The sequence below is a fragment of the Cinclus cinclus genome, chromosome 23 (assembly GCF_963662255.1).
Source record: "Cinclus cinclus chromosome 23, bCinCin1.1, whole genome shotgun sequence".
In the NCBI taxonomy this organism is placed as follows: Eukaryota; Metazoa; Chordata; class Aves; order Passeriformes; family Cinclidae; genus Cinclus; species Cinclus cinclus.
Window position 1 is genome coordinate 1,522,887 of NC_085068.1, and position 25,350 is coordinate 1,548,236.

Below are 25,350 nucleotides of genomic sequence, written 5' to 3' on the forward strand. Positions count from 1 at the left end.
GCACTGAGGTCTTGAAGGGAGCGAGCGCTGCCTAAAAACTGAACAGTCATTGTTGGGTTCATTAAAAAGATCCTTTTTCCTCCTCCTTTTCCCCCAGGAGACAGATGAGCTGTATGTTGTTTCGCAGTTCTTTGTAGAAGAATGGAGGAAATTTGTCAGGTAACTTGGCTGGAGGGTTTTGGTGTTTTTTATCTCTTATTTTGGGGACCGTAGATAATATTTTGCTTCTGACTCCCAGCACAGTGAACTCATGGAAACAATGAAGCTGATTTTTGCAGGACTTGTATCAATTGTAAGACACTGAATTTCTTTGTTTGCTGTGTCTCAACCAGATGGTCGGATTAGCGGTAAGCTGATTAGTTTTTTCATCTGTCTGGAGCTGTATCCCAAAGGTCACTGCTCAGGCTGGAGATGGAAATCTCTGCTGGACAGAGTCATTCTGCACTGCAGAGGAATGCAGATCTGATTTCCTCATCACTAGTATTTACTACTCCTTGTTGGAATGCCTTGTGTAAATACTCACCTGTAATTTCTTCCTGGCATCCTGAAGAATTGTGGGGGTTTTGGTGGGATAACCTGATCCAGTTTTCCAAACCTCTTCCCTTTTACAGGAGGCCGACGCGCTGCAGCCCCGTGTCCTCCATAGCAAACAGTGTCCTGCTCTGTCCCCACGGGGGGCTTATGTTCACCTTTGCTTCCATGACCAAAGAAGACTCCAAACAGTGAGTTTCTCCCCTTCACACACTTTCCTTTTGCCAGGAGCCTCGGGAGAACATTCCCAAGGGAATGCTTTGCTGCTGAGCTACAGCAAGATGAGGAGTAATTTGTTCCCTCAAAATTAACACCGAGGCTTTCTCAAAGTGTCCTCAGCCTTCCTGCAAGGCAATACTTAAACTGTCCAAGGATGCTGGGTCAGGAAAAAAGAGCTTCCTTCAGCTTGGTTTGTTCCTGATAATAAGCATCCTGGATTCGGCCAGGATGCAGAAACATCCTGCTTCCTTCCAATTTGAGCCTTCCCCCCTGTAGTGCTGGCTGCAGGGCTGGACTTCATGCTCCACAGCCTTGCTTCTGCAGTGATGCAGCACTAAAAGTAGGAAATCTTCCACTCCTTTCCTCCTCCATCCATCCCTCTGGCACGACAGGAGCACAAAAGTGTCACTAATGACAGCCTGTTTTTTTCTGGGAGTACAGGCCCTCCTGTGTAGCTGGGTTTTGGATAGATTTTGCAGTTTTTCTTTCATTGACAGACCAACAAGCCAAAGAGGGAGGATTTTTTGAGCTTGGTTCTTCCATGTCATAAAGTACCTGCCTGTTCCTTTGCACAGTATAGCTCTGATATGGCCCAGCGAGTGGGAGAGGATCCAAAAGCTCTTTGTCGTGGATCATGTCATCAAAATCACCCGGACACAGGCAGGTGGGGCCGGCCCTGAGAGCGTCCACTACACCTCTGAGCCCGGTGAGTGACCTCTGCTCCTGGAAACGGCTCCCTGGGGATAAAAACTTCAGTCTGAGGGGGTCTGTGGGAAACGCAGAACTTGGCAGATCCCCCCCCCCCCAGTGCTGTGTCCAGCTCTGGAATCTTAAGCACAGGAAGGATCAGGAAGGATGTGGAGCCACTGGAGCAAGTCCAGAGGAGCCCATGGAGGTGCTCCTGGGCTGGAGTCCCTCTGCTGTGGAGCCAGACTGGGAGAGCTAGGGTTGTTCAGCCTGAAGAGAAGGCTCCAAAGAGAACTTAAGAGTGCCTTCCAGGGCCTAAAGGGGCTCCAAGAGAGCTGGAGGACTTGGGACAAGAACCTGGAGGAACAGGACACAGGAAATTGCTTCCCACTGCTAGCGGGCAGGGAGAGATGGGATATTGGGAAGGAATTCCTGGCTGTGGGGGCAGCAAGGCCCTGGCACAGGGTGTCCAGAGAAGCTGTGGCTGCCCCATCCCTGGAAGTGTCCAAGGCCTGGAGCAACCTGGGATAGTGGAAGGTGTCCCTGTCCATGGCAGGGAGTGGGATGGGATGCTAAAGGTCTCTTCCAGCCAAAACTACTTAGGGATTTGATGTGATTCACTCTCAGTTAGCAGTGAGAGGCCCTGCACTGGGGTCTCTGAGAAGCTGGAGCAATTAAATGTTTTTTCCCTTGGTGTTTGCCCAGAACTGTGCCCTGAATGCCGGGAAGGGCTCCTGTGCCAGCAGCAGCGGGACCTGCGCGAATACACCCAGGCCACCATCTACATCCACAAAGTGGTGGATAATAAAAAGGTAAGGACTCCCCCCATTCCTGGTCAGCCTGGCTGTAGGTATCCCAGGAATGCCCTGAGGGGGCTGTCATGGCTCCCATGTCCCCAGAACTGGTGGGGATCCTGCTGGTCCATGGTGGTGGTAAGGGCAGAAGTCCCCCACTGTGCAGCTTTGGGCAGTTTTGGCAAAAACAGCAAATTAGGACATTTTGGCTCTTGAAAATTCCATCTCCTTGAGGCTTCCTTTTTGTCAAACCAAATCCTTTGTGTTTTCAGGGATGCTCCCAGCTGTTTTCTCTGTCTTTGCTGTGTTCCCAGGTTCTGTCTGCTCTCCTCCCCCTCCAGTATTTGTCATTTCCTTTCTTGTTGCTCAAGTGACATTTTTATTCCTGGATAGAAGTGAGATCTTCCTCTCAGTGCTGTTGAGACAGTGAACTCGGAGATGGTTCTCTGGATCCCCTCAAGCTGCAAATTTTTTTTTCACTGATCTTAAGTGTCAGGATCAGCTCTAGAACTGTTTCTCCAAGTGCCCAAAGCTGGTTCTGGTAAACCCCCCTCCTTAGGGCTCTTAAGAAGGAAGCCAAGGGTGGGCAAGCTCAGATGAAGACAGTCTCTGCACCTTTGGAGTGTGGGGTGGGGTTTTTTTTGGCCTTTTCTTGATTTCCACATCCCTGCCAATCCCTGGGAGGCGCTGGAGGCCAGGGAACCGCAGGGTGCTAGAGACTGGATGGGTTCCTGCCTTGGTTGTGAGATGTGGATTACGCAGCACCGTCTGGAGCTATCAGCCACGAGCTTTCAGCCTGAATCCCTCTTAGCTCGGGTGCACGAGAGGGTTGGATGTTGTGGATGTTGTGGATGTGTTTTTCTGGCACTGGACAGGACTGTGCTCACACGTGGGGCTGGCAAAAAAAACAGGGAGCTATTCTTTGTGGAACAGCTGGAGCTGGAGAGAGGGAGTGAGAATGGGCCCATGAGATCCCCCAGTAACAGGGCAGCCTCAGCAGGATGGGAAGCAGCAGGAATGCTGGCCAGGATCACTATTGGCAGCACTGGGAGCCACTGTGCCCTTCCTGCTGGGCTTTGCAAAATCAGGGGGTGTTTCTCAGCCCCTCACCCTTTTTCCTCCCTCCTCTGCACCACCTGGTTCTTCCTTGGGGTGAATGGTCCTGCAAAGGGAAGCCTCATCCAGATAAAATCATTGTAGGGTGGCACTGCTGGAATTCAGAGGGCTCTAGGGAACGTTTGGGAGCTGGAATTGCATCATTAATTGTAAATACATTGATAGAGAAGAGAGCTCTTGGCATCCAGATCTCCTGAGCTCCTGCAAAGCTCAGTTCCAGCCACAGCATAGCTGGGAATTCACATTCAGGCAAATCTGTGCCTGGAGTGGCTTTCACTGGCCTGAACATGCTTTTTATTTTTGTATTTGTGTAAATTATTTAGATTTCATTTATTTACAGCCTCCAGCCCATAAGTAATGGTGCTGTGTGCCCCTGCCAGGCTGCTACAGGGGTGGATAAATGTCTTAATGCACAGAAAATACTTTCTCCATGTCAAGGCTTTTGTAATACACTTAGATCAACCAGCTGATAGGAAGGGAATCAGTCCAGGGTTTGCGAGACTTTTCTTTGCCTGGAGAGGAGGACAGAAAGCACCTGCAATTCCACAGAGAGGGACTCCTGAGCTGAATCCCACTGAGGTTCCACAATGGGTGGGGAGGGTGGAGGAACCTTTGCAGAGCTCATGGAGCAGCTCCCTGGGTTATTCCTGGGCTCTCTGGGTAGAAGTGGCACCCAGAGGTCTCTTGGAGCTGTTTGCCATGATGGGACAGGCCATGTGGATGCTGATGGTTACGGAGAATGATTTTTGTGACTCCAGGTAATGAAGGACGCGGCTCCAGAGCTCAATGTGAGCAGCTCGGAAGCTGAAGAGGAAAGGGAGGAAAACAAGCCAGAGGGGGAGCAAGATCCCGATTTTAACCAGGTAGACATGAAAAAATCCCATCAGGTTCCTTGATATTTGTATCATCCTCTTGAGTCAACATGACGGGATCACCACCCTCCTCCTCTGCATCTCACTGGCAGTGGAAAAGTGTCTTAAATTGTCATTTGAATGGTCAAACCATACCAGTGCTGCGTTTGGAGAGATTAAATATGCATAAGGATTCATCTGCATGTGGAAATCTGCGCCATGCTGGCATTAGGACTAGGAACTGAGGTTTGAAGGCAAATCCTTTGGTCATCTCCACACTTGCATGCTTCAGTTGGCTTTCCAAGAGGTTTGCCATCGCTTCCTGCCTTCCCTCGCATGACCAATTGGCCCAAAACACTCTCTGGGTTCTGGGAAGCTTGTGTTTATCCCTAAACAACTCAATCTCCTCATTTTTTGCCTCCAGGCCAATGGCGGCACAAAACGCCAGAAGCTCTCCCAGCAGAGCTACATCACTTACCAAAAGCAGGGAATCAGGAGAAGCACACGGCACCGGAAAGTCCGGGGGGAGAAAGCGCTGCTGGTGTCAGCCAACCAGACCCTGAAAGAGTTGAAAATCCAGGTGAGGCCAGCTCACCTGCCAGGAACGAGGCAGAAAACACAAAATGAGGAGCATGGGAGTGCAGGGAAGGGTCTGACTCCCCCAGGAGGTGGGGATGGGTGTTGGGGCGAGAGGTGCCGCAGTTCCCAGGATGAGGTGTCCGTGTGCCTCCAGATCATGCACGCCTTCTCTGTGGCCCCCTTTGACCAGAACCTGTCCCTGGATGGGAGGATCCTGAGTGATGACACAGCCACGCTGGGCAGCCTTGGAGTTATCCCTGAGTCCGTGATCCTGCTCAAGGTACCAGCAGGGTGGGATTCGGGAATGCTGCAGGATCAGTGAGAGCCAAGACAACTATATGGGCTTGTGTGTGGCACTGGGGACAAATGGAACAAGCTCCTTGTTGTGCTCCTTGGAGGAGAAGAATCCTTCATTTTTTTTGGTTTAGGGAAGGAAAATCCTTAATGTATTTTTGTCTTAGGGGAGGAAAGTCTTTATTGTTTTTTGTTTTGGAGAAGAAAAATCCTTATTTTGTTTCAGAGGAGGAATATCCTTGGGTATTTGAGGGGGTTTTTTTGTATTTTGTTCTGAAGGAGGAAATGCCTTAATTTTTTTTGTGTTAGGGAAGGAAAATCCTCATTGTTTTTCTTTTGGGGGAGGAATACCCCTAATTTTATTTTTTTCGGAGGAGGTAAATACTTTTTATCTCTGTTTTGGAAGAGAAACACCCCCCCCCTTTTTTTTTTTTTATTTCCAAGAGTGCCTTGTAGCTGATTTGGCTGCTGAGTTCTGTGGGTACCAACCCAAAACACAACTAACTTAGGGAGTGAGTTGTCCCATCGAGTTCCCAATGTTTGGGCAAGAGACCCATTCCCTGCTCCTCTCCTGAGCAATCATCCCCCGGCTCCCTGCTCTTGTTAATTCCCTGCTCCGATGTCCTTTCCAGGCCGATGAGCCCATTGCAGATTACGCTGCCATGGACGATGTTATGCAAGGTGAGAGAGGTGGGGAAGGGCTGGGCCTGGGTTTGTGGCCAAGGATTTGGGTTGGGAAGGTGGAAAATGGGGATTGTGACGCTTCCTTGTTACTGGCTGTGGAATCCTCAGAGTGACTTCTAATGCCTTCCTTCCCTTTCCATCCCAGTTTGTATGCCTGAAGAGGGGTTTAAAGGTGAGTCCAGGTGTTCTGCCCCCTTTGTATCCCCTCACATCACTCCCATCTCATTTCCCTCCTCATCTCCTGGTGGTGTCTTTCCTTCCCAGGGACTGGTTTACTCGGCCACTGATGGTTTTCCAAGAGGGACGACCAGAAGGGAAGAGGATTTGTCACATGCTAGGGCATTAAAAGAATAGAAACAGGTGGATACAGTACTTTGTGACTCTTCCGGAAGGCAAAAATCCATCATGAGACGTTTGCTCCCCAAAAAACAAAACAAATGCCTTATGTCAAAGCAGATTGCACTGAAGGACATCCTGCTTCAGGACAACGTTCCCGGGTTTATTTAATTAAGAACAGGAAGGTTGGGAAGTTGAGCAGCAGTTGGTGTGTTTCGGACAAGGGGTGGCCCTGTGTGTCCTCCGATCTGGCCGCAGAGGGGTCATGATCCAGTAGATCCAGACCATCCTGGTCATTCTCCAGTAACTGTTTAGGATAATCCTGTCTTTGATCTGCTCTTACACTTTCTGTCCAGTATTGGAAGTACAGGAATTGTGAGTTTGTGAGGAAAGTCTAGCGCTTTCAGACAACAAAACTTCATTTAGTTAACCCAAAAGGGAAGCTGGGATTTCTCCAAAGCCCTGCCAGTGGCTGGGAGCCACCCCCTCTCTGCATCCTTCTGCCATCACTTCCACACCTTGGACAATCCTGTGCTCTGGCTTTTTAGAAATTTGGGATATTTTCATGACTCTGGAGAACATCTTCCTCCAGTCTGGCGCTGCTGGGAGTGTTCCTGGCTCAGGGCAGTCAGACCTGGCAAGGGGCTGCAGGTGGGTGCTGTGTTTCCCATGGGAAGAGTTTTTCTTACTCCTCTCTCCTCATTTTTCAGCAATGCACTAATTTTAAATTTTTTTTTAACATCTTCCAGCAAAGTTTTCTCCATTAATATTTAGCAGGAAACAGTATCCCAGTTTCAGACTGATTCACACTGGGCACTGCCAAGGGATTTCTTTATTAGAGATTCTCTTCCTTTCCAACCTTTTCCTTTGTTTCCACAGAAAAATACAATGCAGAGATTACATCCATTATGTTTTTTAAGGTTTGCAGGAATTTGGGATACAAGAAGAGGGTGGGGGCCACAAATTCCATCCCCAAAACCCCACTAGTTTTGATTTCCAGTGTTTTATTTCTGATGTTTTATGCAAAGAATTCCAGCTGCTCTTTGCCCGGTGCCTTCCTCCCTTGTCCCTGCTGGGTTTGGGGGTGAAGCAGCAGCATTTGAGGAGCTCTAAATTTCCTAAGAAGTGATTTTTTTGGGGCAGTTTGAACCCGTGGATTCTTTCCTAAGGTATAGACATGGCTAATTCCATGCCAAAGCCACAGGAGGCTTTTCTTCCCAACCTGAAGCACTCGCTTGTGTATATATTCCTTGGAAATTCCATCTTTTCAAGTTGCTGTTAATTTTTTTAATGTTATATATAAAAAAGTCTCTTCCTTGAGCTTACACTGTTGTGGGAAGGAATCCTGCGTGGTGTTCCAGGGCTGTGGCGGTTCCGGCAGCGCCGGATCCTACGGAGGATGCAGGTACAGGGTGTGAGCCAAGGCCCTATTCCTGTTTTGTCTGTCATTTGCAAATATTATCGGATTAAAGTTGTCATTGGAGCTGTGGCAGCCTCGTTACACTGCAGACGTGTGGGCTTGAGGGTGTTGGAGCAAGGTGGAGGTGATTATCCCATAAATCCTACTTGGAGCTATCCCAAAAAAGGAATGTGAGCACTGTGGGATGGGGTGAGAGCAAGAGGGACCCTGCTGGAGCAGGAGTCCCCCACTCCTTTGCAAAGCGAGGGAATCGGTTTTGTGGAGCCTGGGCACTGCATTTGGTGGCCCTGGCCCTGCCATATACATCCCTGTCCCCACCTGGTGTGTCCCTGGAGGAGGTCCCTGCCCCTCCCGTGTGCCAGTGCCAGGGTGCCTCCCTGAGCCCCTGGAAGAGATAAAGAGGTGCTGGAGATGGGGGAAGGAGAGAGGCCTTGGGGGATAAGGGGATCCTGGGTGCCAGGGAGGGATGGAATTTGGGAGGAAGCCTGAGTATGGGCATTAGACTGTGGAGGGGGTAGGAATGGGGTGGGTGCTGGGGGGCTGTAGGTATGGGGGGGTTATGGGTGGGGGTCCCAGGTATGGATGGGGGCCAGCCTGGGTGTGAGACAAGGAGGGGTTAAGGTTGGGGGGTACTCTGGGTACTCCAGGGAATTACAGATGATTGGGTTTCTGGGGTACCAGGGATGGAGTGGTGTGAGAGCAGGGGCTTGGGCACCAGGCATGGAGATGGGGGTCCCTGAGTACCAGGGATGGGGGTTATGGATGAACAGGGTCTGCCGGGAGCCACCGGAGTGGTGAGAAGAGGGGAACTGGGGAGCCAGCTCGGGGTCCCAGGGAGAGACGTGGGGGGCACCCCGTGAGCCGAATTTGGGGGGTAGATGTGGTTGATAGGCAGAGCGGTACCTGGCTACCGGCCGCGGGCAGGGGATGGAGATGGGTCCCTGGGGCACACGGAGACGTTTGGGGGTGTCCCCTGCTCTGCGGGGACCCGGGCGCTGGGGAGGGAGGGGACACCCAGGCGGTCCCGGGGGTGACATCAGGGATGGAGAGGGGGATCCCCAGTTCCGGATCTCAGTTCCCGGTGCTGTTTTCTCGGTGCCGTGCCAGTGGTCTGCTCCCGGTGCCCGTGGCCGTTCCCTGGAGGGGTGCCCGCTTCCCGGTACCGGTGCCCGGTCCCACCGCCCCCGGAGGGGCCGCTCCGCCCCGCCGCACGTGACGCTGCGCGGTGGCAGTGAGCGCCGGGGCCCCGCTCGGCTCTGCTCGGTACCGGCCCCGCTCCGGGACCGACCGGCCCCGCCGCCCCCGGTAAGTGCCGCCCTGCGGGTACCGGGCACCGCGGTCCCCCCGGAGACCCCCCCTCTGGGGATGTCCCCTCATCCCCGCCGCAGCACCGGAGGTCCGTCCGCCCGTGACCTTCAGCACTGCCGGTACCAGGGGGGAGGGGGGGGGTGGAAATGCACCGGGCCTGGGGAAAAAGACCAGGCTTGGGGCGGGAAGCTGGGGAGGAGCCCCCCATTGGCTCCCCAGCCTGTCCCCCTGCAATGTCTTCTTCATAATTGCACCCTACAACTTGCCCCCCACCAAACCTGCCCCCCTTCCCGGATGTCTCAAAACCTGCCCCCCTCTTCTGCCCCCCCCCTATCATCTGCTCCCCCTGTTCCAGTGTCCCCAGTCTGACTCCCGTGTTCCCCCAAACCCAATCTCCCCATCCCCGCCCCCCCAGTCTGGCCCCCACATCTAGAACATCTCCCCCCCGCCGCCCCGGTGCTCCCCCACCCTCCCGGGACAGCCCCCACTTCGGATGCTGGGGCTGTGGCGAGCGATAGGGGAACGCCCCCCAGGGTCACCCCCCGCCCGGCAGGGTCACGCTACGGCCCAGGGGATGCACGGGGAAGGATCGTGTTTGCACGGGGACTCGTGGCAATGTCGCATTGGCACGGGGACACCGGGTTCGTATTTGCACGGGGACGGGTCACACCTGCACCAGAGCTGTGCTTGGCTGCGGTTGTGTTTGCAACAGCACCGTGTTTGCACAGGGACGGGTCACACCTGCACTGGGGTTGTCTTTGCACAGGGACGGGGCTCATTTGCACCAGTGTCGTGTTTGCACAGGGATGGTGACATTTGCACGAGGGTCCCTTTTGCACCAGGGATGCATTTGCACGTCGTTGTGTCTGCACAGGGCCGGGTCGCATTTGCACCAGGGCTGTGTTTGATGGGGACAGTCTCATTTGCATGGGGACAGTGGCGTTTGCACGGGAATGGTCACATTGCCACGGGGAGAGCAACATTTGCACGGGGCTGGTGACAGTGGCACGGGAATGATCATACTTGCACAGGGTTGGTGACATTGGCACGAAATGATCGTGCTTGCATGGCGTCAGTGACAGTTTCACGGGCAGGGTTGGCACTGGCACGGGGCTGGTGGCAGTGGCTCTGGGTCGGTGACAGTTTCATGGGGAGGATGGCACTGGCGAGAGGTCGGTGACACTGGCGTGGGCATGATCACATCTCACGGTGTCGGTGACACGGAGGTCGGTGACACTTGCGGGGTTCAGGCGCTGTCCGTGGTGCTGCCCCGCGCCGCCGCCTCCCTCCGGCAGAGGGCGCCCTTCGGCCCGGGGGTGGGGATGGGATGAGTTTGGGAGGGTCTCAGGAGCCCCCATGGAGTGACCCCGCCCCGCCACTCCTGCCCCGCTGGCCCCTGGCACCGGCAGGGTGTCACTTGGCTTGCTGCCATCATCTGGCTTCAGAGGTAAGGCTGCTGGCCGGGTGGCCTGGAGAGGGGCTGTGGGGGACCTCTCCTCTCCCCCAGGAAGCGCTATGGGCCCCTCTGGACCCACTCACACCACCTAGACGCGTCTCCAGCCAGCAGCACCTCCCAACCCCGAGGTGAGCACCCATGAATGCCCCTCCACCCAAGGATGCCCACCCCAAGGCAGGGAGACAGGCACCCACAGCCCTTCTCTCCACAGGGCAGCAGGATGGCCCAGCAGCGCCATGCCATTTCCCCACCACTCAAGGTAGGTGTTGGGGTGGGGAGCACACAACCAGAACCCTTGGGTGCCACCATGGGTATCGCCCATCCCACTACCCATGGGTGCCAGGGTTACCACCTTGTTGTCTTGCAGACAGAGGAGGACTACATCCCCTACCCCAGCGTGCATGAGGTAGAGCACTCACCCCTCTCCAGAGAGGGCTGTGGGAGCCACTGGTGGCTGGGTTGATTGGTGGGTGGGTGCCCAGAACACCCACTGCAGCTGTGGGCGCAGGTGCTGGGCCGGAAGGGGCCGTTCCCCCTCATCCTCCTGCCACAGTTTGGGGGTTACTGGATTGAGGGCACCAACCACCAGCTAAGCGGGGCCCCTGACTCGCCTCCCACACTGGTACCTGGCACCCGGGCAAAGCTGGAGGGCAACCACACAGCCAAAATTTACCGCAAGCACTTCCTGGGCAAGGTGAGGCCCTGGGATGCTGCAGGTGTGGGATCTGGGGTGGGGGGGTGATATCCCATGGGTATGCATGGGGAGGAGCATGGGGACCATGTAAGCTCAGGTGTTCATGGATGTGGGTGTGGTGTCCATGCATATGGAAGCCCCATGGCAAGGGTGTTCCTATTCATGGATGCTCATGGATGTGGGTGTGTGTATCCATGGACATGGGAGCCCTATGGCTTATGGACACAGATGCTCATGGATGTGCGTATCCTGGGGCATGGCTGCCCCAATGTCAAGGGTGCTTAGGGTGCAATCTCTATGGGACTGGAAGGACATGGAGACCCCATAAACCCAGGTGCTTTGGCACATGGCTGCTTGTGGACATGGGTGCTCCATGGGGTACATGGTCAAGGAGGTGGGTGCTGGGTCTCCATGGGGAAGAGAGTCCCTGGCATGGGTGCTCATGGACATGGGGGCTCCATAAGTCTGTGTGTTCAGAGGACCTGGATGCTCCAAGGGTTGTGTGGCTCACTGAATGTAGGTGCCCCATAAGTGGTACCTGTAGATACAGGTGCTCATGGACCTGGGTGTCCCATGGCACGAGCACCCTCGGCCATGGCTGCTCAGCTCCTTCCCACAGGAGCACTTCAACTACTACTCCCTGGACCCAGCGCTGGGACACCTCGTCTTCTCCCTCAAATATGATGAGCAGGAGCACCTCCACCTGCTGCTGCGGTGAGCGGGGTGTGGGAGGCACCCATGGGAGCTGCCTGGGGGCCCCCCTGACCCCCTCCTTGCTCCGCAGCACCCGTGCCCGCACCCTACATGATGTGGTGCCCATCTCCTGCCTGGCCGAATTCCCCAACGTGGTGCAGATGGCTAAGGTGGGTGCAACCCCGCCTCCCAGCAGCACCCATGGGTGCCCCCAGCCCCAAGCCCCCCCATGGCAACAACCCTACTTCCCATAGCTGGTCTGTGAGGACGTCAATGTGGATCGCTTCTACCCCGTGCTCTATCCCAAGGTGAACGGGGTGTAGGGAGGGGGCATATGGACACCCATGGGTGCCCCTCCTCAGCTTCTGATCCCTCCCCACCCCACAGGCATCCCGCCTCATCCTCGCCTTTGATGAGCACGTGCTCAGCAACCACTTCAAATTTGGGGTCATCTACCAAAAACTGGGGCAGGTATGGGGTGGGGTGGGTGGGTGTTGGGGAGAGGGGGAGTCCCTGGGCACGTCCTGGCACCAATCCCCACCCCACTGCAGACCTCCGAGGAGGAGCTTTTCGGCACCACGGAGGAGAGCCCCGCCTTCACCGAATTCCTCGACGTCCTGGGCCAGCGGGTGCAGCTGCGGGACTTCAAGGGGTGCGTGAGGGGATGCTGGGGGGGGGAAGGACCCACAAGGTCAGGGTGCCTATCCCACCCATCCACGCAACCACCCATGCAGGTTCCGAGGGGGGCTGGATGTGACCCATGGGCAGACAGGCAGCGAGTCGGTCTATTGCCACTTCCGTGACAAGGAGATCATGTTCCACGTCTCCACCAAACTGCCCTACACCGAGGGGGATGCCCAGCAGGTGGGCACCCATGGGTGCTGGGGACTGTCTGTGGTGGGCAAGGGCACCCATGGGTCCTGGGGGGGTGTAAGGAGGGGGAACAGAGCGGGACACTTGGGTGCTTGAGAACAGGAATTGGAGGTGGTGCTGGGGCACTTCTATGGGGTGGAAGGGCTGTTGGGGTTTTGGGGATGTCCCACGGAAAGGAGGAGACTCCTGGGTCATCCATGGGTGGTGGTGGGCATCTGTGGGGCCCAGGAGATGGCATGGCCCTCATAGGTGTGGGGAAACATCTTTGGGATGCAGAGTGCTGGTGAGGTACCCATGGGTGCTGGGGTGCATCTGTGCAGCAGAGGGGCTTTCATTCCTTTTGATGCTCCTGGTGTGACTACCCTCTGTCTCTGGTGTCCTGCTGTGTCCCCTGTGTCCCTCTGCATCCACCTGTCCCCACAGCTGCAGCGGAAGCGTCACATTGGCAATGACATCGTGGCCATCGTCTTCCAGGATGAGAACACACCATTTGTCCCTGACATGATTGCCTCCAACTTCCTCCACGCCTTCGTGGTGGTGCAGCTGGAGCAGGGGGGCACCCAGGGCACCCTCTACAAGGTACCCTACCGTGCCTCAGTGTCCCTGTCCCCATGGGGGGCCCGTGGGGTGTTCGTCACCCCCCACCCGCCACAGGTCTCCGTCACTGCCCGGGACGACGTGCCCTTCTTTGGCCCGCCGCTGCCCGACCCCGCCATCTTCAGGAAGGTGAGTGCCCGTGGGTGCCGCCGGGGAGTCCCTGGGGACACCCGTGCACCCACCCAGGGCCGCCCCCACCCCGCAGGGCCCCGAGTTCCAGGAGTTCCTGCTGACAAAGCTCATCAACGCCGAGTACGCCTGCTACCGCGCCGAGAAGTTCGCCAAGCTGGAGGTGCGGGCACGGCGGGTGCGGGGCGGGCACGGCGTGCTGGGGCACCCACAGGGGCTGGGCAAGGCATGGGGAACAACACGGGGCAGTGGCCGCAGGTGCCGCCGGTGCTGTGCCCACTGTGGGAGCTGTACACAGCGTGGGGGCTGGGCAGGCGGGTGCTGCCCCAGGTCGGGGCTATCGTGGGGCTCAGGTGGGCCGGCAGCAGCGAGGGGAGGCGCCGTGTGGTGTGGGATGGGCGCGGGGTGCGTGACAGCGGTGCGGTGCAGGGCTGCGGAGTGGTGTGGGCGGCGTCGCGTGGGTGCAGCAGGGCGGGGGCTGGTCCTGCGGGGGTGTGGTGGCTGTGTGTGCGGGGGTGGCTGTCTCGCGTGGGCGCAGCAGGGCGGGGCTGGTGCGCAGGAGCGGACGCGGGCGGCGCTGCTGGAGACACTGCACGAGGAGCTGCAGGCGCGCAGCCAAGCCATGCTGGGGCTCGGCCCCGACGACGAGCGCCCCGACAACGGCGGCGCCGCCCCGGGGTTCTTCGAGTCCTTCAAGGTGGGGCGCGGGGGTCCCGCACGCAGCACTACGGGGCTCAGCCCTGCCCTGAGGCCTGCGGGGCCACCTCGCCTACCCGGGCCCCCTTCCCGCGACCGCCCGTGAGTGCCCGCCCAGGACACGCCCCCTCAACACTAATCACGCCCTTTTTATGGCTCCGCCCCCTGCGCGCGCAGCCGATCTGCGGGCGTGTGGCTGAGGCCCAGGCCAGGCCACACCCCCTCCCGGCCCTGTCCGGCCCCTTGGCCGCAAGCCCCGCCCCTTTATCGACAAACTGCACCCCAGGCCACGCCTCGTCGGTATAAGCCCCGCCCAAGTCGCGACAGCGCCCCGCATATTAAATCCCGCCCCTTACCACAAGCCCCTCCCTTATCACTTTGGCCCCGCCCTCCCGCCCAGCTCCTCCCTCCCCGCTGGCCGGTCCCCCCCCCGCCGCTGTCCGGTTCCCCCCGTGCCCGGTTCTCCCCTTCCCGTGGTCCGGGTCGGTGACGCGCTGCCGCCCCCAGTCGCTGCTGGTGCCCGGGAGCCGCCGGGGACGCCGCGGTAGCGCCATCGGGCTGGGCTCGGTGGAAGAGGTGGGTACCTCGCTCTCCCCCCTCGGTGTCTCCCCGTTCCCCGGTGTCCCCCCGGTTAACGGCGCCCCGCAGGCGCTGCTGGTGCCAGGGAAGAGCCCGTCGCGGCGGCGGCCCGGCCCCCTTGGCTCCCGCCGCTCCAGCGCCATCGGCATCGAGAGCATCCAGGAGGCGCCGGCCGGCAGGTGAGCACCGGCGCCGCCGCAGTCCCCTCCCGCTGTCCCCTCCCGCTGTCACCTCATTGCCGTCGCCTCCCCGCAGGGACAGCCCCGCAACCGCCGACGGCTCTAGCTCCACACACAGCTCCCCCGAGAGCCGCCGGAACCCCGACAGGTCCCGCAGCTGGCACCGGGATCGGGGACAAGAGGGCACTGAAGTGGGGTGGCACTGGGGTGGGAATACATGGGGACGGGAAGGCACTGGCATGGTGTGGCAGGGGGACAAGGTGGCACCGGTATGGGGTGACTCCAAGATGAGGTGACATGGGAACTGGAGGACACTGGGATGGTGTAGCTCAAGGACAGGGTGACACCAGAACAGGGTCGCGATGTGAAAATGACACAGGGACTGGAGGGATGGGACGGCAAAGGAATGCAGTGGGCCGGGGTGACTTCCGGATGGGGTGGCACAGGGATGGGATGACGCCGGGACAAGGTGGCACCAGGATGGCTGGCACAGGGCAGCATGGAGATGAGACACCAGAGGGACAGGGCGTCACAAGGACAGGTTCACCCAGGGGCTGAGTGGCACAGGGTCTGTATGTCCCAGGGAGAAGGTGGCAGGGGGCTGTAGAGTGACACTTGGGTGACTTGGATGGAGGTTGGCATGAAGATAGGTGGCACAGGGACACATGGCATGGGGACAGGTGGGTATGATGACAGGATTGCATGGGGCTGGGACCTCATGGGGTGGGGTGGGTTGGGGACAGGGTGGCATGGAGCTGGGGCATGCCAGGGATAGGGCGACATGAGGATCCAGTGTCCTGGACGGGGTGGTGTGGGGACAGGGTGTCCCGGGGCCAGCACAGCATTGCAGCGGGCCACGGTGGTGGCCACGAGGCGCGGTGCCAGTCTGTTGTGGCCTTGGGGACTGTCCCTGGCAGGGCTGAGAAGCCGGAGCCGCCGGATTTCTCCCGGTCCTCCTCCAGCTCCAGCAGCTTCGGCAGCGCTGCGGAGGAGCCCGGCGACCCGGGACGGGTACGGGGGGTCCGGGCAGGGATCCAAGGGGGCAGTCTGGGGTGAGCAGCACCCCTCTGATCCCTCCACGCCCCCTCAGGAGTGCCGCTCGCCCTCGGGGAGCCACTGCGACGCCTTCACTGACACCCCCTGGCCGGATGATCCCCCCGAGAGCCCCCCAGGTAGCCCAGCACCCCCGGCTCGGGGCAGCGCGGAGCTGGGGGACCTCTCGGGGTGCTGATGGCCGCCCCCCCTTCCCTCAGGCCGCTGCCCACCTGACCCCCCCTACCCTGAGATCAAAATCCAGCTGGAGCAGCCTTCCCATAATCCGGTGAGGCTGTTTGCCCCGCTCCACCAGTGTAGTATGGGGGTGCCCCCACTGGGGTTCCCTCACTGATGTTCCTCCCACAGGGTTCCTAGTCACCCCCCTTACCCGTGGGGGTGTCACTGCTTCGTCCCCTCTGTGTGCCACCCCCATGCCAGGAGCTGAAGCCATCATCCCCGGTGCAGAATTTGGGGGGACTCTCCAAAAATATTGGGATATGCCCCCCTCTAGACAATCTCTGTCACCCCAAAAACCCCTTGGGTGAGGGGATGATGCATCACGAAGGGGATCCCCTCTGCCATGACCCTAAAAGGGTTCAACCCCAGCCTCATCCCCTCCCCCCCAAAAAAAAGAGGGGACTCAAATCTAGGCTAACCCCAAAGTGGAGCTCCCCTCCCCCACTTTATTTTAAGGGAAAAAAGTTCTGGAATGAGCCAGAGGCTGGAACTGGGGGGAGGGGGAGGAATATTTTTTCACACCCTCCCAACCTGTGTTTGTGTTTCCTGTGAGTCCTGTATAAAATAAAGGTTTATTTATCGCTATGGGGGGGGGGTATCTCCAATATCTAGGGGGTCCCCAAAACCCCAAACATCAGTGGGGAATGTAAAAACACTCATTTTGGGGGGGTAATTTAGCCAAATGTTGGGGTTTCATAGCAGCCAGCCCAAGCAAAGCCTTTCTTTGATAGTCCCTATTTTTGGGGTTCTGCAAATACCCCAAAATATGGCAGGAGATGCCCTTGCCTCCCCCAGAAAATTGCGTCTTTTGGCTCTGCTGGTCACCCTGGCATCAGGAGCAGCATTTGGCCACAGCCTCAGTGGCCACCGGCATCCTGCCAACCCCCCAGCCAAGGGAAAGTGGTTCCCACCCCAATGAACCCCTGAAAACCACATGGCACCCCGGGAGTGGTTAAACATAGCTCGGGGCTGCCGGAGTTCTGGGAAGTGCCAGCAGCCTTGGTCTGCTGAGGGGGGGCAGGAACAAAGGGCACTGAAAAAAGCATCCCCAAATCCAGCCCTACTGGGGTCACCACCTGCACCCGCTCTGAAGGATCCTGGTTAATCAGGAACTGGATTTGTAGTTATAAAATTGGTGAATGAATAAAACATGAGTGGGGGGGCTTGGGGGGGGGGGGGTGGTTTGGAGGAAGCTGGGGGATTTGGGGAAGGCAGGACAGTATTTTCTCAGCCATTTGCACAAGCACAGGAACTCATGGGCATTGTGGGGCTTTCAGGTGTGCACAGGAATTTCTGCACGTGCCAGGGGTAATTTCCACCAGCACAGTGATTTTTGAACGTGTTTGCAGTGTACATTTTCACTGCGTGGTGACTCATTCTGACAGTCACACGTGCACGGTGACTTTTGTACATGGAAAGCAGAATTCAAGCACAGTGACACCCGGACATGCAAGGCACTACGCACCATGACATCTCTGTGACATTTGCACACTCAAGGCACCTTTTGCTCAGTTCAGGCAGTGTCTGCAAGTGCACAGTGACACTGGCACAGTGACATTTGCATGTGCAAAGGCACTGTACCCACTTGCACGGTGACATTTGCCTGCTCCCACCACCCTTTGCACACCCAGGGTCGCTCTCCCTGCCCAACCCTCAGGCTCCCAGCACCCTTACAGCTGCACAAGCGCTTTCTACCCCCTAACTACCCCCCTAATTACCTCACCCTAATGAAGTGGACGTGTCCCAGGACCTCCCACCCCTTACATCCCCGCTTTGCTACCTTTGCCCTCCCCTTCCATAATCCCAGACCCAGCCCCTCCCCAATCCCTCTCGGGGCAGCAAATTACTTTAACCCGAAGAATTTTAAAGCAAAATAAATCACTGACGAGACAACAAAACCCAACTTTAGGGACAAATTAACGCGATGAGTTAATTTTTTCCCCATCTTCTTGTGGTCTCTGGCTCCCCCCACGTGTGATGAGTTGGACACCAGTCCAGTCCTCAGCCAAGGGACCGCAGAGGCATTTTGGGACCCAGCCCCATCGCATTTCGCTCAAAGAGGGGGTTTTATCCACCGAGGCTCCAGCTGCCATCCCAGATCCCACGGTGGGTTTGGGATAGGCCAGGGAACGCTGCTAATTATAGGGAAGGAACCATATATTTACAGAGGCAGCTCCCAGCACTAAACCACCGCTGCTTTTGCTCCACTGACTCTCTCTGTTCTCTCTCTCCTCTTTCCCGGGCGCTGCTGTCCACAAAAAAAATAAAAAGGGGGGATGAATTAAAAATAAATCCCCCTCGGTGATTTGCAAGAGGCACTTTAGCAGAGGAGGAGGAGGAGGCCGAGAAAGGGCAGGAGCAGGGGGGTGGCGGGGCGGGCGCCGGCGCTGCAGTGGCCTCGGTTGGAGCCGATGCAGGCAGCGTAAGCCATGGCATGGGGGATGTAGTTCTGCTCGTGGACCCCATGCAGCAGGTGGGCCATGGGCCCACGGGCGAACACGGCCACGTCCTCACCACCGTGGGTCTCCTGCCGCAGTGGCACGGCTGACTGTGCCTGGTAGTTGGCGTGTGCTGGGGGAAAACAGCATAAATGAGAATCGTTTAAGAACACAGCTCATTTTAGCCAGCCTGGGATGATTTTAAAGAATTTTGGCCCGAAACATACTCACCAAAATCCACGGCAGAGACATTTTCTCGCTCTCCAGCCACAATTTTATAGCCGGGGCCGTTGCCGTACAGGATGGAAGTGAAGGGTTTGCGGTCCACGTCGCTCTGCATCGGGGCCAGACCTGGTGGTGTGGCACAGTCAGCTGGATGGAATCCCCCCCCGATGTCCCCAGGTTGTCCCTGGCACAGTGGCCAGGCAGGGCTCACCAAAGATGGGGTTCCCGCGGGGGGTGTAGCCGCCGAAGGTGAAGACATGCGAATGGTCGGCAGTGACAACGCTGAGCGTGTCCTGGGTGGATGTGAGGTGCGAGGCCAGCCCGATGGCCCTGTCCAGCTCCACTGCCTCGTGCAGTGCCTGCTTTGCCTTCCCCTCGTGGTGCCCATGGTCAATGCGGCCGCCTGTGGAACCCGGCACCGTTCAGCATTGCCTTCCTCTTCCCAGTCTTGCACCCCCCTTTATTCCCTTTCTACAAACTCCATCATCCCATTACTCCCCCGTTCTTACATCCCACATCCTCCCTTTTGCACCCCCTTCAGCCCCTTTATTCCTCCTTTTCATCCCCCTACTCTTTATCCATTTCAGCACTCCACCTTCACCCCTTTTATCCCTCCCTTTTTGCACCTTCCTTGCCTGTTACCCCTCTTTTTGCACCCCCAGTATCCCCTTTATCTGTCATTCGTGTATCCCCCATCACCCCTTTATCCTTCCTCCCTGTCATTCCCTTTTTTGCACTCCCATCTCCCCATTAGCCTCTTTTTGCACCATCACCCTTAATCCCTGTTTTTATTCTTCCATGACTCCCTTTATCATCTTTTTGCACCTTCCAGTCCTCACTTTTTGTACCTCCCTTTTATCCAATTCCCCACCTTTTTGCACTGCATCACCCCCTTTTATCCTCCCCTTTTTGTATCCCCATCACCCCATTTATTCTCCTTTTGCACCCTTCTTTTCATTGAATTCACCCCGGTTTTTGCACTGCATCACCCCCTTTTATCCCCCCTTTTTGCACCCCCATGAACCCCCCACCTTCAACCAGGAGGAAGAACCCTCGGGGATTTTTCTGGAGCATCCTGATGGCCACAGACACCATCTCGCTGAGGGATGGATCTGTCTCGTTGTTCCTGTCCAGCTCGTACACCATGTCCCCTGGCTCGAAGAGGCCTGGGGACAGGGACACTGCTGGGGACATCCTTTTCCCACCAAAAGAAAAAGGTGGGGCCAAATCCTGCTCCTCGTGCTGACTCAAGTGTTTCACACACCACTGGATCCAGGAAGATTAGATAGAAGCCGGGGTAAAATCCCAACCCTTCCTTCCTCCTGCCCAGCTGGATTCCACATTCCAGATGGGATGGGAATTTCACTGCTGACAAAAGAACTGCATCCCGAGGAGGGAAATGTGTCCCAGGGTGGGAGTAGCAGCACCCTTGAGAGCACACCAGCAAACCCAGGGTGGGGCACCAGCATTTCTAGGGAAATTGCAGCCTCTTTGGGAGGTACCAGCATCCCTGGGGGCAGCAGTAGCACCACCCTTGGGGGTGTAACAGCATCCCTTTGGGGTACCAGCATCCCAAGGGAGGTAACAGGATCTGTTGGGGGGGCACCAGCATCCCCACAGAAATAGAACCATCTTTGGGTGCTACCAGCATGTCCAGGACAGGTACCACCATCCCTTGGAGGCAGCAGCACCCTTGGGAGGATAACTGGCCACTGCAGCTGCCCCAGCACCCCAGGACAGGACAGGGGTCCTGCTGTGGGACAGCACCCAGCTGATGCACCCTTGCGTGCAGGGACTCACCCAGCAGGAAGTCGACACGGCTGAGGTTGAGTGCCAGCAGCCCTCGCCGGTGCCACACGTACTCAGCAACCTGGGGACAGGGGACAGGCATTGTCACCTTTCCATTGCCTCTGCCATCCCTGCAGACACCCCCCAAATATTCCATCCCCAGCAATGGCTCTGTAGGGTTACAGTGGGGAGATGTGTGTGTACTCCCACCCCCAGAGAGTCCCTGTCACCTTGCCATGGGGCTTGGCCTCCCGCCATGCCTGGACAAGGTTCCTGCCATCCAGGCGGGTGCCCCGATGCTTCTCCTCGTGGGGATATTCCACATCACTGACATTTTTGGGGTACATATATTTCCGCCCTCCACCCAGGATCACCTGCAAAAGACGGGAGTAAATGTAGTTTTAAATAACTTAAAATAATTTTAAGCTTTCCCCTCCAGCTGGGGTTTAATGGGGGAAGACCCCGAAGGGGTGGAGCGGGATGTCCAGGAAAGCCCTGGCATTGTGGGCAAAAACATCCGAGGAATTTCACCTCGCTCAAAATAACCCTGAATTTCCTCCTATTAATTAAAACACAGGACAAAAATAACCAATTCCAGCAGGGATTTGGCTTTTTGAACATCTTTTTTCCCCATCTGTGAGAAGGATGCTCCACATCGGGATCCCCACATGAACCCTCTGGGATGGAGCCCCATCCCGTGGTAATCCCTGTTTGCTTTGGAACATGATTTATTTAGCCTCTGTTATTTATAACCTAGTAGAGATTTTATGGTTTTGTTTTGTTTTTTTCCCTTTCTCTGCGTAGAAGGTGAATTATAAAGCTGCAAAACACCAATGCCAAAATTATTAACTAAAAAAGGGGGGGGAAAAAAAGACTTTTCCCCACTATATAATTATTTCCAGCCTGGGACAGAGTTAAAATTATATTAAAGGGAAAAAAACAGCAAAAGAGGCTATTAAAGAGCTAAATAATAGGCTGGGATGTTTTGCTTTGGGGTTATTTTGAAGGACAGAGGAAGATTTATTTACAGTGCTGAATTTCTGCATAAATCCACAGCAAGGAGCAGAACTGGGGGGGGGGGAAAGGGAGAGTTTTGAGTTTGGGAATTATGGGAAGGGTGGAGGTTAAGATGGATTTGTGGGTCTGGGGCTTGGTCCTACAGGTGCCTGTGGTCCCAGACCTGTTTTTGAGTGTTCTGGTCCCATGCCCACCTGAAAGTGCTGATACTTCACTCATTGTGGTCCTGGTCCCATATTTGATGAGGGTCCCAACTCTGTACCCATGGGTGGTCCTGATCCCCCATCTGCTGGGGGCTCTGACTCTGCACCATTGGGTTGTCCTGGTTCTGCACCTATGGGTGGTCCCAGTCCACCATTGCATCAGGGTCCCAACTCTTCATGCATTGGTGGTCCTGGCCCCATATCTATCCACAATCCTGGTCCTCAGCCTCAAATTTGCAGGGGTGTGTACATTTATACACACAGTCCTGACCCTACACCCCTTGGTGGTTGCAGCCCACCATCTCCTGGGAGCTGTGGCTCTTCAACCACTTGTGTTTCCAGCCCAGCATCTCCTGGGAATCCTGGTCCTTCAATCATTGGTGGTCCTGGTCACACATCTATCCGCAGCCCTGTCCCCACCCTTGGGTGGCTCCAACCCCCACCCCAGGCTGTCCTGGTACCAGCCCCACTGACTCTAGGACACATTCCTGGTGTGATCCTTCCTCATACCTACCTCAATCTCAGGGATGTTCTCCACCAGCTGCCGGGCAATGTCCTTGCAGCCACCCTCCAGGGCATCTGGGGGCATCTCTCCATCTGAGTACCAGTCACGGTTGGCAGAGTGGGCGTAGGCAGCGCTGGGTGTGGCATGGGTTACGCGCGTGGTGGTGACGATGCCCACAGCCTTGCCTGTACCACCAGTTCAGGGGACAGTGGTGAGAACACCCCCAAAACCGCCCGCCTGACCACCTGCCAGGAGTCCCTCAGTCCCTCACCTGCCTCCTTGGCCCAGCGAAGGATGGAGGTCACCTCCTGGCCTTTGGTGGTGTTGCAGCGGTCCCGGGTGACACCAGCGCTTACCCCCAGTGTCCCTTCATTGGCTTTGACACCGCAGAGGTAGGCAGTGGCCGTGCCCGCACTGTCAGGCACCTGGGCATTGGTATTGTAGGTCTGGAAGGTGGGAGATAGATAAACAACCATAGTTATCACCCACCACCACCACTGCCACTGACAGCACCATCATTCCCACCCTGGGGCTGCCCTCCCTGTGCTGTTTGGCTGCACCAAACCCCCATCCCACCTGTGTCCCCTCTCTATTTCTCTTTATTCCCTGCTGCCTCCACCGTGGTGGCACATCTTCCCCTCCCTGCATTTTGCTACTTTTAGCCTTTTTTCAGTCCATCTTTTGGCAGGAAGATAGAAGCCACTGCCATGGGCATCCCCACGGGGTGAATGGAGGTAGCTGCTGACATAAAATTTAATTATTATTTTAAAATGCTTTGTTCAGCAAAACTACCTCAGGAGAAGGGGGGGGGGGGGGTGTGTGTGGGGGGGGGGGTCCCGTGGTGTCCCGCAGCCGGCGGGTTCCTCCTGCCCCCCTCCCCCTCTCTCCCCCCCCCCCCCCCCCCCCCGTTCCCACGGCCGGCTCCTGGCACGGCCAGCGGCAACCGGAGCCAGCTCCCTTCGGCCGCCCCTGACCTAATTTCGGCTCGGTCGATGCCGCCCGCCCGTGACCATGAGGTGGGTGTCATGTCCCCGGGGGGCTCACCTTGGCCAGGGCCACGAAGGGGAACTTGTCCATCTCCAGCAGGCTCTCCTCACCCTGCCCGTGCTGCAGCTGCCCTTTGAGGATGCGGGCGGCAGTGACCGTGGAGACGCCCATTCCTGCGGGAAAGCGTCAGCCGCACATGGACAGCCCGGCGGCACCGGGCAGCACAACCCGCTCCACGCAAACCCCGCTCATCTCAGGTTACTGCACACCCAGTTTAGCTCATGGTCCAGTTTATCCCATCACTCACTTTAGCGTAGCAACCAGTTTTTTGAAAGCCCAGTTCATTGTGCAGCCAGTTTATCCCAGCCGCCACTTTTCATTGCAAAGCCAGTTTATCATAGAACCCAGTTTTTTGCAACACCCAACGTTTTTTTTTTAAATCCAATTCACTTCAGCACACAGTTTATCCCAGCACTCTATTCTTTTTCCCAAACCAAATTTATCCCAGCACCCACTTCATTGTAATCCCAGTTTATCCCAGCATTCAAATTATGGCAAAACCAATTTACCTGAGCACCCAGTTCTTTGCCAACCCAGTTTATCCCTGCACCATGTTTACTGTGATCCCAGTTCATTGCAGCACCCAGTTTATGCCAGCATCCAATTCATTGCAACCCACTTTGCCCCGGCACCCAATTTCATTGCAAACCAAATTTATTGCAGCACATAATTTATGCTAAATGCAGTTCATACCAGCACCCACTTTACCCCAGCGCCCAACTTAATGCAAACCAAACTGATTGCACCAACCAATATTTTTTGCAAATCCAGTTTATCCAGCACCCAGTTTGTTGTAAACTCAATTTACCATAGCACACGTTTTTGTTTTTTTTTAAATCCAGTTAATTGCACCACCCAGTTTACCCCAGCACCCAACTTCCTGGAACCCCAGTTGATCCCAGCACTCAGTCTATCCCAGAACACAACTCACCACAGCATCTATTTTTCCACAACACCCAATGTGCCAAAGCCCCAGTTTATCACAGGAGCCACTTTATTGCACCCACTTCATCACCCCCCTCTATCCCCAGCCCTGCTGTCCCTGCTCCAGAGTGGGTGCTCCCCTCCCATCTCACCATCCCCCAGGAAGAGGATGAGGTTCTTGGCCACATTCTGGTTGAGGCGCTGGAGCTGCAGCGCGTTCCGTAGGGTCTCCTGTGCCTGCCGCCGCCAGTACTCGGGGTCCTTCTCCCTCTCTGCAGGGGAACCAGGCTCATAGCACCCAACAGCACCCACTTTTGGGGTGCTGCCCCTCCAAACCTCACTCACCTGGGACCAGCGATGCCGAGCAGAGCTGAGCGAGGAGGAGAACAAACAGAGCCTTCATTCTGTGGCGCTGAGCGGGTGCTGCCAGAAGAGAACTGCAGAGTGGGTGGCACCTGCTCGTGCCTCAGTTTCCTCACCGAGACCTTTGCCCCGGGGTCAGCCAAGCGAAGATGGAAAGAAACATCCCCTCCCTGCACAGTCACCGATGTGAGCCCCCAGGGGACATGCCAACCCTATTACCTCTCTGCACCACCCCCCTCCCTCCCCTGGCCATTAGTCCCATGAGGCGTCACCTCACTCTCACCAACCTGAGCTGGGGGAAGCCGGCACGGCCCCTGTGGCACAGTGAGGTCCTCATCACATGGCCATGTCCCCATCATGTGCTTGTGTACCTCTCATGTGTCCCCATCATGTGTCCCTGTCATGTCTGTGCACCCATCCCATACCCATGGCTCCACAGCACATATGCAATCCCATCACACACCCGTGTCCTCACCACGTCCCCATGTCCCTAAGGTACCCCCATGTCCCTATCCCCAGCCTGTTCCCGTTATGTCCTGATCCCCATCACACACCTGTATCCCGGTTGCATGTCTATCCCTGCTGTGCACCCACATGACCACGTCCCATCACACATCCATGTACTTGCTGCTGGCCCTATCCCATGTCTGTGTGCCCACCCGTGGGCCACATGCTCATGTCCCTGTTGCATACCCGTGTCCCTACTGCATGTCTATGTCCCTGCCGCACACTCGTGTCCCTACCACATCTGTATCCCCGTGGCATGCCTGTGTCCCTGTTGTGCACCCACGTTCCCATCACATGTCCATGTCCCCATGACACCCCTGTGTCCCCACCACATACCCGTGCCCCT

The 25,350-nt window shown here is 56.6% G+C and overlaps 3 protein-coding genes across 8 annotated transcripts in view; 2 read left to right on the forward strand and 1 right to left on the reverse strand.

Annotated features, from left to right (window-relative positions):
• Positions 1-7,574, forward strand: part of USP48 (ubiquitin specific peptidase 48) — a 30,198-nt gene extending 22,624 nt beyond the window's left edge. For 3 of the 5 annotated variants that reach the window (XM_062507530.1, XM_062507534.1, XM_062507531.1), the window contains 10 exons: positions 98-159; positions 612-722; positions 1,326-1,456; positions 2,143-2,249; positions 4,106-4,210; positions 4,623-4,778; positions 4,932-5,057; positions 5,704-5,752; positions 5,901-5,927; positions 6,020-7,574. In XM_062507530.1, the coding sequence (XP_062363514.1) occupies positions 98-159; positions 612-722; positions 1,326-1,456; positions 2,143-2,249; positions 4,106-4,210; positions 4,623-4,778; positions 4,932-5,057; positions 5,704-5,752; positions 5,901-5,927; positions 6,020-6,042 (897 nt within the window). In that variant the 3' untranslated portion in view covers positions 6,043-7,574. The remainder of the gene's footprint in view (positions 1-97; positions 160-611; positions 723-1,325; positions 1,457-2,142; positions 2,250-4,105; positions 4,211-4,622; positions 4,779-4,931; positions 5,058-5,703; positions 5,753-5,900; positions 5,928-6,019) is intronic. The other 2 variants (XM_062507533.1, XM_062507532.1) reach the window with 2 other exon arrangements.
• Positions 7,575-10,321: 2,747 nt separating this feature from the next.
• On the forward strand, positions 10,322-16,572 carry RAP1GAP (RAP1 GTPase activating protein). 2 transcript variants are annotated; one of them, XM_062507492.1, is made up of 19 exons: positions 10,322-10,534; positions 10,643-10,681; positions 10,784-10,969; positions 11,589-11,683; positions 11,754-11,832; positions 11,917-11,970; positions 12,050-12,133; positions 12,214-12,314; positions 12,397-12,526; positions 12,959-13,114; positions 13,190-13,261; positions 13,338-13,424; positions 13,821-13,958; positions 14,465-14,715; positions 14,792-14,863; positions 15,633-15,726; positions 15,806-15,887; positions 15,969-16,036; positions 16,117-16,572. In XM_062507492.1, exons 1-19 carry the CDS (start codon positions 10,418-10,420, stop codon positions 16,123-16,125), a joined length of 1,914 nt encoding a protein of 637 aa, XP_062363476.1. In that variant the 5' UTR covers positions 10,322-10,417; the 3' UTR covers positions 16,126-16,572. The 2 variants fall into 2 exon arrangements, with proteins under 2 accessions (XP_062363476.1, XP_062363475.1); XM_062507491.1 differs by having other exon boundaries at positions 15,969-16,572.
• Positions 16,573-18,307: 1,735 nt separating this feature from the next.
• ALPL (alkaline phosphatase, biomineralization associated) lies at positions 18,308-24,552 on the reverse strand. The gene is made up of 11 exons (XM_062507645.1): positions 24,480-24,552; positions 24,287-24,406; positions 23,208-23,323; positions 22,435-22,609; positions 22,173-22,348; positions 20,669-20,812; positions 20,451-20,520; positions 19,682-19,816; positions 18,862-19,053; positions 18,657-18,776; positions 18,308-18,558 (listed from the first exon to the last, which is right to left on the reverse strand). Exons 1-11 carry the CDS (start codon positions 24,535-24,537, stop codon positions 18,308-18,310), a joined length of 1,557 nt encoding a protein of 518 aa, XP_062363629.1. The 5' UTR covers positions 24,538-24,552.
• Positions 24,553-25,350: the final 798 nt, after the last annotated feature.

Bases quoted from the DNA above. Each gene is read 5' to 3' on its own strand.
- ALPL (XM_062507645.1), bottom strand. From the start codon at position 24,537: ATGAAGGCTCTGTTTGTTCTCCTCCTCGCTCAGCTCTGCTCGGCATCG. The intron at 24,407-24,479 runs GTGAGTGAGGTT...GTTCCCCTGCAG, and splicing joins CTCGGCATCGCTGGTCCCAG to AGAGGGAGAAGGACCCCGAG. The intron at 18,777-18,861 runs GTGAGCCCTGCC...CCACACCACCAG, and splicing joins CCGCGGGAACCCCATCTTTG to GTCTGGCCCCGATGCAGAGC.
- RAP1GAP (XM_062507491.1), top strand. From the start codon at position 10,418: ATGCCCCTCCACCCAAGGATGCCCACCCCAAGGCAGGGAGACAGGCAC. The intron at 12,527-12,958 runs GTGGGCACCCAT...CTGTCCCCACAG, and splicing joins CCGAGGGGGATGCCCAGCAG to CTGCAGCGGAAGCGTCACAT. The intron at 13,262-13,337 runs GTGAGTGCCCGT...CCCACCCCGCAG, and splicing joins ACCCCGCCATCTTCAGGAAG to GGCCCCGAGTTCCAGGAGTT.